This window comes from Pygocentrus nattereri, chromosome 15 (assembly GCF_015220715.1).
Source record: "Pygocentrus nattereri isolate fPygNat1 chromosome 15, fPygNat1.pri, whole genome shotgun sequence".
Lineage (NCBI taxonomy): Eukaryota > Metazoa > Chordata > Actinopteri > Characiformes > Serrasalmidae > Pygocentrus > Pygocentrus nattereri.
Genome location: NC_051225.1, coordinates 12534342 through 12551473, shown reverse-complemented (window position 1 = coordinate 12551473; position 17132 = coordinate 12534342). Strand labels below are relative to the sequence as shown.

Genomic DNA, 17132 nt, shown 5'->3' with positions numbered 1-17132 from the left:
TTGTGCTTATTTGCATCTATTCCAATGATATAAGGTGATTTTACAAGCAATAACACTCATATTGTCAAGATAAATGATGTTAAACAATGTGTTTAAATGCCTATGATGTGTGCACAGTGCTGCGTATTTCGGGTGATAGGAAAATTACAAATGTCTTTTCTGACCAAACTATCATTTCAAACTGTAAAGTGCAGTCTATCTTGCTCACCTCTGGTCCACAAAGACAAATTTGCCATCAATTGCATGTCGTGAGACATATTCAGTGGGCTTGACGCGGATGTCCCCATTCATGGGCTGGGGCACTATGTGAGGGTGCAGGCGGCCGATGGCCACCAGGCAGCTAAGGTTGCAGCCTTCATTATCTGGCTCGCTGTCCTCGTCCAGGCCCATCTTGGTGGGTGGCCAGCTCTTAAGGTAGCCCGTGCTGTGAATGGTGCAGAAACTTTTGCGGTCAGCTGTAGAGGACAGGAAAAAACATGTTTCAGTGATATTTCTTTCAGTAGACTGAAAAGTGAATCAGCAATCAGCAGAAAAGCTGCAGTGAATGGTGCTTTTTGCAGGATCAATTTTATTCCGGAGTTTAAAAATCCATCAATCAAAAAATATGCTTTTGCCTTTCTTTTTGGAGCAGGTGGAGGGGAAGTCCTTGTCCTCCATCTTGACAAGGGCCCTGTTGCACTTCATTCGGCAGAAGAATGAGCGTCTGGCCCCGGAGCACAGCCTCGATGGCCCTGGGGTGATGTCAGTCTTCACGGGCAACCCAGCTAAAAAAGAGCAACACAATAGATACCCTGACCACCATCCAAAGACCGCCCCAAACATTTACACAGCCCCAGCACGCAACTTGAAACAAACCATATGCTATCCAACATGGCACACATTAAATGTATACTAGCATGTTATACACTGCTCATCAAAATTTTGGGGACACAGACTTCAATGAGCATTGTCACACTTTAAGAGAAGACTTTAGATCTTGCCATTTTTGTCATTTGCCCCTTTTTCAACTGAAGGAACATCTGGCAAAGTACTACTTTGGTGCTTAGGCCAAACCTCAGAAATCAGCACTCAAACATCTCAGGTGTTTAAACCACCTTTGGGTTTCAGTATGTGCGTTTAATAATAGTCTTGGAAAAAAAAAAAACAGTTGAATCATTATTTACACAATACCTGCTTTTTTGCAGTTTTTCCTTGCCACTGTCGCCCCTGCCTTGCTCATCTGGGGGTTTTTACATTCATGTTAAAACTTTGTCTTTTCTGGAATTCTGTGAAGCTGCTTTGTGACAACATCATTGGTAAAAACCCCCTTACAAATAAATTTGATTTGATTCATACCAAGGAAGACACTCTGATGAAGCCAAGTGTTGCAAAGTATTAGTGTATAGCTGCCTGTTAACTAAACTTTAGCGCCTTTCAGAGTACTTAGCCATATTTAACCATAACACTTAACCATAACATAAACCAGAGATCACCCTTGATTGATTTGATTTCCAGTTCAAAGTCATTTTTAGTGTAAGTGTATACTTAACAGAAAGTTATACAGAAGCCTCAATGAATTAATATGATCATTACATTACATTTACATTTAGCAGACGCTTTTGTCCAAAGCGACTTACAAATCATTTTCAGTATTTGTGTGTCACTCTGCCTTTTTAACAGCTTCCATTCTTTTCAGTTTTTCCAAGGAATCTGCAGGAATATTTTTTCCACACCTCCAATGTTCAGTCTTAGAAGTTGGTTGCATTTTCTGTTTCTCACAATGCAAGTAATCCAAAACACATTCAATGATGTTGGGGCTTGGACTGGTGTTGGTGGTCAGTCTATTGTTCTAAGAACATCAGCAGCTTTGTTGGATTTACAATTTCTCTCTTTTTTTGTCTAGTCTCTTTTCCTAGAACAGCTTTTTGTCAGGTACACATCCTTTCAGACCCTGAGTTGAGCTGAGTTGTCTTCTCACAGTGGAAGGATGGACAGAAATACCTGTGGATGTTTTCAAATCTGAAGCAACTTGATTTTCTCCTCTCTATCTCAAGGATGAAAGCAGTAAGTACTGATGGTCACAGTTTTGGAGGTCTACTGGGATTTGCATGGTCGCCAGGAATTCCATTTTCTCTATATATTTTAGTCATTTTTTAAAAATATAATAACTTGTACTTAACGCCTATTTAGACTGGATATTAAATGAATAGTGCTCTGACTTTTGCCTAGCACTGTACTTAAATGAAAAATAAACAAAAATTTCAAAAGAAGATTCACTAAGAGTGTTCTCCAAGTTTTGATGACCAGCATATGTATTAAACTTCATGTTATACAACAAGACCTTTCTCAGAATTACATTTCATTCAGCTGATCTGGGTTCGTGACCTTCATACTACACCTACATGACTCAACACAGTACATCATGACCTCATAACCTGCTTGTCCTCACCCCGAGGCCCAAAGAACAGATCAGTAATCCAAGATGCAAGGGGACATACTTTTAGCATCAATGAGCCGCTCCCTTGGCGCTGTGTCAGAAGAGGACAGCTGCTCCTTGACTTTGGCAATGTCTTTAGGATGCAAGTAATCAAACAAGCTCTGGCCGATCAGGTCATTCTGCCAAGAGATGTCAGAGGTTACATCAAAGAGTTAACAATATTGCTGAACATGTAGGCTTGAAAATAAGACCCTGACATTAAGCTGTGATCTGATTCTAAGTGGACAGCACCAGTATGAAATGGGTTTATTGCATCTCAGAGCCAAGTTGCGATTTCATCACTCAAACCATGCAATCTAAACCACTGTGACTGCCCTCAAATTTATACAAACAAGGACTTGCAAGGACATTTTTATCTAACAACAAATGCAGCGAGACACTGAGAGATTCAATGTGGGTGGTGCCCTTCCTCCACCAGGTGGAGGTGGAAGTGAAAGTGGAGGTGAAAATATTCCAGTGTCTCTCTTTGTAAACCAGTCTTTTAATAGAATGTCATTAATTAGTGACGGTGATGTTTATTAAAATGATCATAAGCGCAAAACACTGAAGGTAAACAGTTTCCATCAGGTAGAACCGAGTGGCTCTGAAATCACTTTTTACAAACAAGCAAAGTTTCAGTTTCAGATTTATTTACAACTTAGATACAAGTTTAAATTTCATAAAGTTTGCTTTAAACTCAGGATCACAAACAAGTTTCCTTTACTATATTGATCTGTAGGTCTCTGTTCATAAACATAAACCAGCCAAAACTAATTTACTATAAAATGAAAGTGTTTTTATAAATTCAGAAAAAAGCTGCGTCAGTCACGACTGCATATGTGGACATATTTCTATATTGTGCTCTATTTACACAAAATTAGGTTAGTTCACCATTTACATTTATGGCATTTTGCTGATGCTCTTATCCAAAGCGACTTACAATTAGATCATTTTACACAGGAAGGCAAAGGTGGTGTTAGGAGTCTTGCCCAAGGACTCTTATTGGTATAGTGTAGGGTACTTGCCCTGCTGGGGGATTGAACCCCAGTCTACAGCGTAGAAGGCAAAGGTGTTAACCACTACACCAACCAACTACCAACAACAATTTATGTTGAACAGACTCTCCCAAAATTTTACACTGCTGCACTGACATTGAACTGTGTGCTGCACTGGGTCAGTATGACCAATAGATCAAAACAAGCTCAAAACAAAGTGACCGCTGTGCCCTGATTGGTGTTCTTCTTTCTTCTTTATGTTTTTATACACACATAAACCAAAAGGAACGACAGATTTCTCAAAATGTAGTGAAGTAAAATGTAAGATATTTAACTTTGAAATGTAGCGGGCACTCAAAAAAAGAAATACTTCAGTAAAGTACAGATACACAAAACACTACTTAAGTACAGTATTTTATTACATTTACTTTGTTACTGTCCACCACTGATCATATGTAAGCACTCAATTCGCAGCTGAGACACATGGAAATGGTAGAAGTAACTGGCTCCATATCTCGTTGTCCACTTACGATCAGATCACTTGAGTCTTTAATATCAAGTTTAACAGGGCCTAAAACAAATGAATCACATAATGGCAAGACAGTAGGACCTACTTGACTGTAGTTAAGAATTTTGTACACCGATTCTGAAACGAACAGAATCTTTCCCCGATCACAGCCGACCACAAAGAGAAAACCATCAGCAGCCTGTGGATCAAATCAAAAATCAAAAACCAAAAACTCCTTGACTTTAAAAACGTAAGGTTAGTAGGCTGTGGGTCCTACATACCCTCAGTATTAAGTGCTTCAGTTCATCGTCTGACAGGAAGGCTGGTTTGTAGTTAGCTTCAGTGTAGGGGTTTGCAGCACCTTATAGATAAAGCATGGTAATGAAGAGTAACAGTGCATAATGGATAACAATGTAACATCATTTTTACACTGCTAAAACATTCGGTAACACTTTACTGTAGGGTGCTGTTCATAAGGCTACATGACACATATATAAGCTCGTCATTACAACGTACGTAACAGTTTATAAGTGCTTATTACAGCAGGCATCATCTGTCATAAAAGCTACTGTAGCTGACTTTGATCAAAATTGGAAAATGTAAGCTTTATAGAGAATGATAGGAACAAGCATTTATAAACAGTTATGTAGGGTTATGTCAGTTGTCATTACAACCTTGTGTAGGTGTCATGTTGCCTTATAAACATTCTGTGAATTGAACTGACTGCAACTGAAATATAATAGAGCTGCACAACACACTGAATAGTAAACTTACTACGACTTTGGCCTTTGCTGTTTGAGAAGAATAAAACAAGCACATTACTATAGATCTTCCCAAGTGTATTTAGGAAGCCTCCTATCCATCTTCATGTAAAGAAATACTCGTTACAACTATGTTATCACTGGCTGTGTTTACATGCAAAGATTTGTTCCAGTCCGACTGAATACAATCTGATTACAGATAAACACTGAGGTGTTTATGCTCACTCTACTCAACAATTAGATGAAAATCTTTGTTTACATGCTCACAACAAGTAATCTGATCCAAAATGACACACATGCGTGGAGTGCCATTTAGAGTAGACGTTACCATGACAGCGAGCATCAATTGAGGTCTAGTCAGAGTGAAATGAGCAGCAGTGAGCAGTGCTTGTGTTTTTAGTTGCTTTAAAAATACATTTACATTTACAGCATTTAGCAGACGCTCTTATCCAGAGCGACTTACAAGAAGTGCGTGTGTACTTCACATGTCTTTATTAAAGAAGGAAGTAATTTGAAGTAATTGTGTATCTCTTGTTTAATGTGTTGACATTCTTTGATCTCGTTGAGCATGGGAAAGGAAAATACAAATAAAAGTGACGATGATGGTGATGATGATTGTTTACAAGCTGCACATAGAGGAGGGACCATATTATGTGACCTGTATGCGACAGCGCAGTAGGAGTTTGAGAAAGCAGAACTGCCCTGTGTCTCTAAAACATATCTAGACAAACTTGTTTGACTAAAATGCAGTTATGGTGTTCCAAACTGTCCAGGATTACACTACAGTGTGTGTTTAATACCGCAGTTTACCAAGTTACCCAATACCAAAACATGTCCAAGATATATAATAGCTTATTCTGTCCATATTGTGCAGCCCTAACAAGCAGTGAAGCTTCCTCACCTCGTAAAGTTTTCATGTGCTGGACGGCCATGCGCAGCACGGTAAGCTTGTCCAGTTTGCGGGACATGGCACTGCAGGTAGGCACTAGAGAGGCCAACTCGTCAATGAAGCTGTTCATTTTGTCTCTGCGTCTCTTCTCAATCTGACTGTGAGCCTCCCTGTGTGGAACCCAAAGACAAGACTCATAAAAACATGGCAAAGCTCTAAACTATCTTTCACTTTCACTGTTCATGAATTTGTGATTCAGATTCCAACTTCTCTACAGCCCATTCTGGACGATTTTTATTGGCCGGTTAATAGTCAGTACAAGCCAGGAGTGCACAACTCTGGTCCTGAAGGGCCGGTGCCCAGCACAGTTTGGTGCTTTACCCATTTCAACACACCTGTTTACACTTATCTGTTAACTGCCAGGTTAAGTGGATGTGTTTGAGTGGGGAAACCTCTAAAATGTGCTAGACTCTGGCACTCCAGGACCAGAGTTGTGCACCCCTGGTTTTAGCCATATTTGGAAACCAACAGGCTTAATTTAACAGTTTATTTGGTCTTTACTTGCAGCTCCAATTTTGCAGGAAAAATGAATGCCCTTATAAAAAACACATAGCTTCACATACACTAAACAGTCAACAGTATGTGGACACCTGACCCTACCCATGTAAGCTGTAGACATATATTATTCCAAAACCATTAACCACCAGGCATTAACATAGAGCTGGTCATTCTCTGTGGCTGTAACAGCCTCCACTCTTCTGAAAAGGATTTCCACAAGATTTTAAAGTGTGTCTGTGGGAATTTGTGCCGATTCAATCAAAAGAGCACTTGCGAGGTCAAGCACTGATGCTGGACAAGCAGGCTTGGCTTGCAATCAACGTTCCAGTTTATCCCAAGGGTGTTCAGTGGGGTTGAGGTCTGGCATCTGTTTCTCCACTTGTCTAAAACGTCTTTGTTTGCTGTAGTGTTAGTGTTACCCTTCACTGGAACTAAGAGGCCAAGACAAACCATGAAAAACAGTCCCAGACCACCTTCATCAAACTTTACAGATGACGCTATACTTTCTGGTAGAGAGCTTTTTCCTGGCATCCACTGCTTTGCACAGTGCCAAGCATAAGCTAGAATAGTGTATAGTGCAATTTAGGCTTGTGTACAGTTGCTCAGCCATGATATCTTAGTTCATGAAGCTCCTGACGCGCAGTTCTTGTGCTGATGTTGCTTCCAGCGGCAGTTTGGAACTCTGTAGTGAGGTTCAGCAATTGGTGGCCCCACGTGCATGGTCTACAACTCTGTGGCTGAGCTGTTGGTGTTCCTAGATGCCTTCATTTCACAATGCACATCGACCAAGGCAGATTCAGCAGAGCAGAAATCTTGTGGCAAAGGTGCCACATTTAAAGTCACTGAGCTCATCACAAACCATTCGACTGCAGTGTCTGTCTGTGGAGACCTCATCTCCTGACCTCATTAATTAGGAGGGGTGCCCACATACTTTTGGCCACACTTTGAAATATGTCCATACAGCGAAAATTCTTGGAAAAGTGTAACAAGTGTACTCAAATACAGCAAACTCATAATTATCTTTAAAAAAATGAACCTAAAGTCATTACACATAACAGATAATATAAAAATAAACTGCTCATCACGTTAAAAGCCAATGTCCACCAAATCTGGTTTTGTCCAGTTGCAACTGTGCACACTTAGCAATTATGTTATGAGGGGACGTGTTACTGAATACAGAACCATTTACATCCTGCATGACTGTGAAAAGAGTGAGTGAAGTCGAAAATAAAAGTACCTGGCATTCTTAACCCGGCCTTGCTGGTCAATGCAATCCCTGTTGGGTGACAAAAGTCTTATATTTAGGAACAATCTCAGAAGCACCACATTTATGCTTATCTATGGTTTAAAATTACAACCCCAATACCAGCAAAGTTGGCACACTGTGTAAAATGTAAATAAATGTAAATACAACCAGAATGCAATGATTTGTAAATCTCATAGGCTGAGGTTCACCAATCTCTGAAAAACAGTGTCTAAAAATTGTGGAACACTTTTAGAAAAATGTTCCTCAACATAAAATTGTGAAGACTTTGAATATCCCACCATCTACAGTACATAATATCATCAAAAGATTCAAAGAATCTTCAAAGAAATCCCTGTACACAAGGGACAAGGCCCATAGTCAGTAGTGGACACTCGTGATCTTTGGGCCCTCAGGCTGCACTGGATAAAACCAGGCATGATTCTGTACTGGAAATCACTGCAGGGGGAGGACCAGCCCTGTGACTGGAAGGTTGCCGGTTCGATCCCCTTGGCTGACAGTCCATGACTGAAGTGCCCTTGAGCAAGGCACCTAACCCCCAACTGCTCCCCAGACACCGTGGATAGGGCTGCCCACTGCTCTGGGCAAGTGTACTCACTGCCCCCTAGTGTGTGTGTTCACTTGTGTGCATGGATGGGTGTTTCACTGCACGGATGGGTTAAATGCAGAGGTCTAATTTCACAGTGTGCAAACACAGTGACAAATGGTTGTAAATTCTAATTCTAATTCTAAATGGGCTCAGAAACACTTCCAGAAATCACTGTCTGTGAACACAGATCGCCGTACAATCCACAAATGCAAGTAAAAGCCCTATAATGCAATGAAGAAACAGGATCCAGAAACGGCACCATCTTCTTTGGGCAAAAGCTCATTTAAAAAGGACTGAGGCAAAATGAAAAAATGTTCTGTGGTCAGATAAATAAAAATTTGAAAATCTTTTTGGAAACCACGGATGCCATATCCTACGGACTCCAGCGGAAAGGGATCATCCAGCTTGTTATCAGTGCACAGTTCAAAAGCCTGCATCTCTGACAGTCTGGGGCTGCATCACTGCCTAATACACCTGGAAAAGCTCTATCAATGCTGAACAGCTTCATTGCATTGCCACAGATCGGATATGGATCGGATTTCAGTACCACATATGAAAGCATCTCAAATCGGATTTGAAAATGTCAGATTCAACACATTTTTTCTGTTCACACAGCCACACAGGCACAGCCCTGTGTCACATATGAGGAAAAAGATCAGATTTGGGCCACTTTTACCTGCTGTGTAAACATAGCCTTAGTTTTGTGTAGTACAGTGACATCAAATTGATGTGTGGTAGCTTTAGCTCGCATGTAGCAATATTAGTTTTACAGCTCTTTATGACCTCGTAATTCAGAGGATTCAGTGGTATTCAGGAGAAAAATGTTTACAGGACAAAACGTACTGGGTTCTGCACATTTTTATTTAACCCAGGGGGCTAAAAAGAGAAATGGGGCTTAGACCCAGAGTTCCTAATATAGGCATAATGAGGACTACTGAATGATACAGGACTGCAGTGGTCTATATAAAGGTTTCAGAACAGCATATGCTCCCATCCAGACAGAGTCTCTTTCAGGGAAGGCCTTGCATATTTCAGCAAGACAATGCTAAACCACATACTGCATCCATCACAGGAGCATGGCTTCACAGAAGAAGACTCCGGATGCTGAACTGGCTGCCTGCAGTCCAGACCTGTCACCAGTAGAAAAGATCTGGCGCATCATAAAACGAAAAATCCAGCAAAGAAGACCCAGGACTGTTGAGCAGCTAGAATCCTACATCAGACACCAATGGGACAACATTCCTCTCCCAAAACACCAGCAATTGGTCTCTGTTAAAAGAAGAGGGGATGCTACAGAATGGTAGACGTGGCCCTGTCCCAACTTTCCTGAGATGCGTTGCTGCCATCAAGTTCCAAATGAATTAATGTTTTTCATGAAATGGTAAAATATCTCACTTTCAACATCTGATCTGTTCTAGGTTCCATTGTGAATAAAATATGGGTCTATGACATTTGCAAGCCACTGCATTTTGTTTTTATTTACATTTTACACAACATCCCAACTTATGTGGAACTGGGGTTGTAAAACAGCAATAAATATGTGCAGCATAAATTTTTGTAAACAAAGCAAGACAAATCACTTCATACAGATGTTATATTTACCTTCCAAGCTGTTTGTCCTTGTCTGTGTCCATACCGTCCCTTGACAAATCAAACAATAACGTTAGTCTAGACAATCCATTTTCAAACCCTTTAACTTTATTTAGAGTATGTGAAGAGTGATATTATGACTGCCAGATCAAAACCTTGTATCCACAAAATGATAGGTTTTACTCTCTTCTGTAAAGCTTTCTTAATTTATAACAGAAGGTAAAGACATTTAGTTGAAGTATTTCTGGACTTTTTTTTTTTTTTACTTTTATCACCCTGGAGATTTCATATTATGCAAAAAATTTTTAAAAAAGCAGCGACAAAGTGAACTTGGCAAAGTGATCCACGTTAATGAATCTGTAATTCTTTCATTTTAAATCTCTATGTGCTTTGGTGCACAAGCATATTGCTGCTGTCGGGACAAAACCTTATATCTCCATTTTTGTCATTTTTGACATAATTTGAAAATACCTGTAGCCCTTTACATTGCGTGTAAATTTTATGAAGAATGGACCAAAAGAAATGACCCAAAATGGCTCAGAAATAAGTCTGGTTCCATTGACTCACATTAAAAGTAGAGTAGGTTTTTTCCTTCTCCTGTAAAGTTACCATTTTGGAGATACAAGGTTTTGTATGAGTATGAATGAGGAAGGAAATCTTAATACTTCCTTACTACAACAGATAAAAGAGACTGTTTTGTAGAACTTGTGACTGTGATAAGCGTGGCTCCAAATCTCTTTCGTGAATGAGGCATATAAAAGATCTTGTAATTATTTCTTAGATTAACTGCTCTTCCTGAAGGATCACAGAGGAGATCCCATAATATTTCAACAATAACACCAGCTTCTAAGACCAGTACTCAGTTTCCTTGCGCTACAGGTGAACGCAATCGTATATTTTTATTAAAATTTTATTTCTATATTATTTATTTGAGTACACACTTAAAAAATGGTTGTTTACTAAAGGCAATGGTTCTATTTATAACCATGAGTTCTATATAGTACCATTTCATGCTTAAATGGTTCTTTGCATGGTGATAGGGTTCTTCAGATTGAGGTGTTGTACATAGCAACAAAAATGGTTCTCCTACTATTACGATGTCAAGCTTATAACAACAGAAGAAGGCTTTCTGGTGCTATATAGAACCACATACAACACATTCTTCATCACTCTGAAGAACCATTTTATCATGCAAAGAAACATTCAACCTCTTATTCTCCAGGGTATATAGATTTTTTTCCAACTGAATTGCCCAAATCTTAATGCAAATTACTCAGCAACTGCATGAAATACGTGTAAATTGATGGTGTTTATTTATAAAAGCTCCAAACAAATTAACAGAAAGTGTTTTATGAATCATAAACATAATGTCACATGCTTACATTTTACTGCTGAATGCCAAAAAAACTTTGTATTTTTTATACATTTTTTTACAGTGCAGATCACTGAAGAGATGTCATCTGAGATCCATTTATAGCTCAGATTTGTGTAAAGTGGGTCAACTTTCAGTAGAAAGTTTTATCATTAAGTTTTAAAATGACATCGCTCATCTACATGACTGGAAAGAAGACATACGACACCCACCTTTTGAATGTAGCTTATGAAATATGAAAGCTATGAAGAAAAGAATATATGATGAAGAGCATTTTGGAACCACCGGTGGTTCCAAAGAGGTTGAAATGGTTCTACATAGAGCTTTTTTCCTGACTTTTGTACAGTATGAGGAGCCTGTATGATTGTACATTATTTCACACCACTGGAAATGGCCTCACTGCCCTCTAGATGGTTGATATGTTGATAATCTTATGTCTATCAACAATCTATAAAAATGTGGTAGCAAACCTTTTATACTGGTGAATGATTTACTCTGCTTCACAGGAATAGTTATTAACAGAGTCGGCACACATGCCCAACTTTATCTCTTTCCCATGTCAGAATGATAACACCTAAAATTTCAGCTTGCACATGTTGTTATGACCTGATAGCTATGAAGTCTCTGGCATAACAAGTTCTCTCTAACTTGGTAAAGTTTAAGAAATGCATCTCACTGTTTGACATTTCTGTTGACTTAAATTAAGTTGCTTTAATACTTACTCAAATGAAAATCCATCAATTCTGAAAAAGTAAGAAAAATGACAAACTTCAGTTAATTTCAAAAATTTTGGACAATAGGACCTACAAATGGAGCTGCTACCTGCAATAATAAACTACTCTATTGATCATATTTTCGATAGAAGACTTTAAATAAAACTAAAACTACTCTCAGGTGGCTGTGACCTGTTCTCAAAGATCACAGAAGGGTGAAATGACTCTACAGGGAGCATAGGACACATGAAGAATGCTCTGAATGGCAGATAGAAGCTGATACTCCAGAATTCGGCTTACTGGTAGTCAGTGGAACTGCCCTTTCTCTTGCGGGTATAGTCCATCCCGGGCGTGCCGATGGAGCTGCTGATGAGGTCAGTGGAACTGGGCGACATGAACTCATTCATTGTGGAGGAAATGTCCATTCTTTGGTCTGCCATTAGATCATCTGTGGGGTAAAAACATCAGTCTGTGTTATTACTACACTAATAACTTATACAATGTACTTATATCATTTACTTATTTAACCCTTGTGTGGTGTTCAGTGCTGTTCGCCCCATTTTCAATGTTTACCAAATATATGTTTGCCTTTGTTCATTTTTTATAAAGAAAAGTGTAAAAGTGTGGAGGGGCTGTGTCCTTCACTCTGTTCTTCTCCTGCATGGCCTGCTGTTATTGTGTACGTGTCTGTATGTCTGTATGTGTGTTTCTTTCTGTCTCTCTGTGTATGCATATATGTGTATGTATGTATGTATGTATGTATATATATATACACATACATACACACATACATATACACACACACATACACACACACACACACACACACACACACATTATATATATATATATATATATATATATATATATATATATATATATATATATATATATATATATATGAGATATGAGATATGAGAGGGTGGACAACTTGGACAGGCTGCTGACTGGCTATAGCTGCTAAAAGAGAACCCTATGCTGGACAATTGTGATATTTTACACATCAGATATTTTTACATAAATTGTTATGACTGTATTGATTACAAACATGGAGGTGGGTCCACCAGACCACAACAACAACACCACCACGCATGGGTTAAATTGTATTTTTTTATCATTATCACACAGGAATACATTGTTAGGTGTTACGATGATCAAGTTGCTTCAAGCACAACACTAAATAAATGTGGTAACTTATTGATTTGGCTAAATGGGTTGTGACAATACACCTACATGCACAACTCAAAATCTACTCTATCCTGAACAAACCACTTGTAAAAATTCCTCTCACTCTCAGTGCTGTGTATAACATGTACAAAGCAGTGACAGGTACTGTCACAACAAATCTGCATTATCATAAGGAGCTTTTTAATTAACTGGATATGTATTTATTGGTTTTTGTAGCCCTATATTGAAAGTAGAATTTTCATATGTGTTTGTAGCCTGACTGCTCACGTCAGGGAATCCTAATGAATCCTCATGCAGCTCATGGTACTTAGGTTTTGCAGGCTACAGTTCTCCACAAGAGGGCACTATTAGTAGTCAAACAGTTTCTGAAGCTTTGTAAGTTTGCCATTTGCTTATAGGAGGGGTTATTCAAATTTCTGTTTACACAGCCTGAAAAACAGTCTGTATTTGCAGCACATTCAGTCACTGGCTTATTATTTTCATAATAATTTATGGCTATGACATCAAACAGCTTTAGTGACAACTGCATTTTATGTCCTTATAATACAGTCCTAATCTAAATCTTATTAACCAGGCACCAAAATGTGTCTAGTTTTATTTAAGTAGTTGTGAACTATTGCATGTAGTAATTGTGTGTTTTCCATCAATTTGATCAAGATTTCAGCACTGCTTTTGAAATATGATGAATCCTGGAAGTTAATTTTATTATAACTTATCATGCTGGGCACATCTATCTTTTTAAAATTTATTTTACAGATTCCTACAGAAAAACTACATACTGAACAAATTCTATAAATTTAAATAAAATTAGATTATTTTATATTGTTTAAAATATTCATGGCAGATCTTTGAACAGTGATTCCAAACTTTTGATCAGTGATCCATGTATGACATTAGATTTACATGTCAAGTATAAAGTCAAGTAATATTTGTTGAATCTCCAAAATGTTAACTTTCTAGAAGGATAATTTTTTTTATTTTGTGTTATTATAACATCTAATATAAATACACCTCACAGTGAACATGTCCGAATTGTGCCCAATTGTGTCGTTGTCCCTCGCTGGTGTCAAGTGACTCGTTAGAGCTACAAGGTTCCAGGTGTGAATTGGGAGCAGAGCTGTAAAATTTGGTGTTCTGGGCACAAAAACTGCTCATACTGGCCACTGAATATTCAACATGGCACCTCACGGCAAAGAACTCTCTGAGGATGTGACAGAATTGTTGCTCTCCACAAAGATTGCCTAGGCTATAAGAAGATTGCCAGCACCCTGAAACTGAGCAGTCATCCAGGACCGGTTCCAGTCGGAACTACATTTGCCAGGCTCAACCAAAGAAGTTGAATCCACGTGTTCAGCGTCATATCCAGAGGTTGGCTTCAGAAAACAGACAAGAGTGCTGCCAGCATTGCTGCAGAGGTTGAAGAAGCGGGAGGTCAGTTGGTCAGTGCTCGGACCATACGCCGCACAATGCATCAACTTGGTCTGCATGGCCATCATCCCAGAAGGAAGCCTCTTCTGAACCTGTGTATCTCTGGTGAATTCCATGCCAAAGAGGGTTAAGGCAGTGCTAGATAATAATGGTGGTCACACAAAATATTGACACTTTGAGCACAATTTGGACATGTTCACTGTCAGGTGGACTCACTTGTGTTGCCAGCTATTTAGACATTAAATAGTTTTTTTCAGAGGACATTAGCCACGTTTACATGCAGCCTAATAATCCATTAATAATCTGAGTAATAGCTCAATCAGAATAGAATACGTCCATGTAAACACCTCAATAGGAACCATCTAGTACGATTGAGGTCATTTCAATTTCTATCCGATTGAACGAGGTGGGTAAACCCCTAAATAATCTGTTAAATAGAAGAATAAACGCCTGAATCCAATTACACTCCAATCGGAAGGTGTAAATACTGTTCTGTTTCTCAGAACACGACATCTTCCTCTCACCGCTTTCTTTATAGTCCACTACCAGTTTAAAGCTATTAAAAACTCAAGCATGCCAACTGGAAACTCATCTCATGCTGACCGGACATCACGTGATGTTCGCTGTCATGGTAACGTTTACTCTAAGCTTATTCATTTCTATAGTGTGGTCCCATGAAAAGATATAATAAAATATTTGCAGAAATGCGAGGGGTGTACGTGTGTTTGCACTTTTGTGAGATACCGTATGTTTTTTGTTTTTTTTTTCGGACAGCATCACTTAGTTTTGGCACTGACAGCAAAAAACAAAAAAAAACAAAAAACAACATAAAACCTGCTTCTCATGAGAGCGACAACCTGATCTTGATCAGTAAATGAAGCATGAAACTAAAAAAACATTTTTAAATAGAAGTGGTGCCATAAAAAGGAAAGAATGAAAGGATGAAAGAAAGGGCTTTTACAACTCACCACAGAGATTCATGAGTACTGATGTTTTTCAAACCATCTCATGAAGACTCTTCTCCCACGGTCAGTGGTGTGCAAGGTAAGCAGGGTGGTAGAGGGCAAGACTGTGGACATGACAAGTTAAGACAGGAATTAAGGCATTTCATAACATGGAGAATCATAGTGATGATACTGATGACGCAAGAAATGGATGGCCCACATACGTCCACATCATTTTCGCCTAAAGACATGAAAGAAAAGCATATGTACCAATTAACGTCAACTCAAATACACACACGGTTCACTAAATGTACCGCCGCTGATTTCAGAGCGAATGATGCATCCTTCATTCTTAAGGGTGATGCGTGACTCAAACATCAATGATAAAAGAAAATGGCATCTTGGATTAAACAACTGTCTTATAAAAAAATCTCACAGCATTATGCAAAGAGCAGCATAACATTAGAGGCAACATCTGTTTCAAATGACCAAACTCAATTATACAATCTCTGACCTCACTCACTCTGCTTAAAGAGCAACTCCACCCTGGCACAATTTGGAAAATGCTCAAAAATGGGAGGGCACAGCAGTGATGTTTGGATTTGGAGGTGGGGCTGTGAGGGAAACCAGGTGGGCCCGGTTGCTGTGTTTTTAGAGCTAGCGTACATTAGCAACCAGAAAATATGGAGAGTGACAGAATCAAAGGGCTCTCTGGTAACACAGTCTTACAAGGTTAACGATTTTTCTCTACTACCATCCCCATCTTCAGCGAGGGAAGGTGTTTCTGATCAGGCAGTGCGTCTTGAGTCTTAACAGTATGAGCCCCTGACTCAAGCCACTGAAGAGTTAACTTTTAGTGCCTGAAAATTATTAGCAGCGAGCGGCAGAGGCGCTGAACGGTAGAACATTGCCTAAAACCTTCTAATGAGCTGTTCAGCAGGCCATATTCAATATAACCTGAGTGCTGATTTCTTAGATGCACTGAATCCTGAATGAACAAAATGGATGTCATTGAACTCCAAGTTTCATTCAGTTTGATATCATGGTCAGCCGATGTTTGCTGCAGTTGCCCTAAATCCCTACGTTTTGCAAGCTGTTTATGGCACTGACCGGTGTTACATCCGATTCAGTTCCCACTCAAATTCACGTTCCCCTGTATAAACCAAACCGCCGGCGTCTGAACTCACTGAGTAGAAATGAATGGCAAGCAGCACTGGAACTACGGATTAATGCAGGAAAACGTGAAGCCTTACTCAATTGGTTCTTCGGGTTACTTAATCATATGTTGAACATTATCAATCTTTATTACAAGCTAAGCTCAGATTAACTGGGTTATTTACAGTACGTACAGACAGCCAGCATCTCACAGACTTGTGAGGAGGTACTGGAGGTATTTAGCTCAGAGCTGAGAGTGGTTCTCTCCTCACTCTGGACTCCTGTGCTTTCATATTTATGAGTGTGGCACAAGTAGGGTGTCATCAGAGGGCGGTAATGTTGTCTGACTGATTTGCATACCGATACGTGTCATGGTACTTCGGTACGAAGACACATCATCTGCACCAATAGCAGAGCTGAACCAGAGGGGCGCTGCAGTTGCAGTTACTCTGTAATGAATCTCATCTGGTTAACCTTTCCAACTTTGGCAGTATTACATGTTCAAAGCGTTTTAAGAGCACATGACATTTTGAAATGAGCTAAGGCTGCTTAGAATGCCTCGTTTCCCCAGGCGGTGAACATTTCAGTTTAATGGGCTGACTCTCACTGTCCGATTTCTGGAAATCCAAAAAAAAAAAAAATACAATCTGTGTGAAAAGCAGAAGACCTCAGGTTACACCCTGCTGTCAGAATCGGACCGGTGCTAATGCTCTCCAGCGGCCG

At 39.3% G+C, this 17132-nt stretch overlaps 1 protein-coding gene across 2 annotated transcripts in view; it reads right to left on the bottom strand.

Moving 5' to 3' along the window:
* The window catches only part of arntl1b (aryl hydrocarbon receptor nuclear translocator-like 1b), a 38975-nt gene that overhangs the window by 8232 nt on the left and 13611 nt on the right, over positions 1-17132 (bottom strand). Inside the window, exons 3-13 of one of the 2 annotated variants that reach the window (XM_017707266.2) lie at positions 15279-15379; positions 11995-12142; positions 11704-11724; positions 9622-9660; positions 7404-7442; positions 5621-5778; positions 4240-4319; positions 4065-4157; positions 2478-2595; positions 615-764; positions 209-455 (exon numbers count right to left, since the gene is read on the bottom strand). In XM_017707266.2, coding sequence (XP_017562755.1) covers positions 209-455; positions 615-764; positions 2478-2595; positions 4065-4157; positions 4240-4319; positions 5621-5778; positions 7404-7442; positions 9622-9660; positions 11704-11724; positions 11995-12142; positions 15279-15291 — 1106 coding nt within the window. In that variant the 5' untranslated portion in view covers positions 15292-15379. The remainder of the gene's footprint in view (positions 1-208; positions 456-614; positions 765-2477; positions 2596-4064; positions 4158-4239; positions 4320-5620; positions 5779-7403; positions 7443-9621; positions 9661-11703; positions 11725-11994; positions 12143-15278; positions 15380-17132) is intronic. The other variant, XM_037545361.1, reaches the window with a different exon arrangement.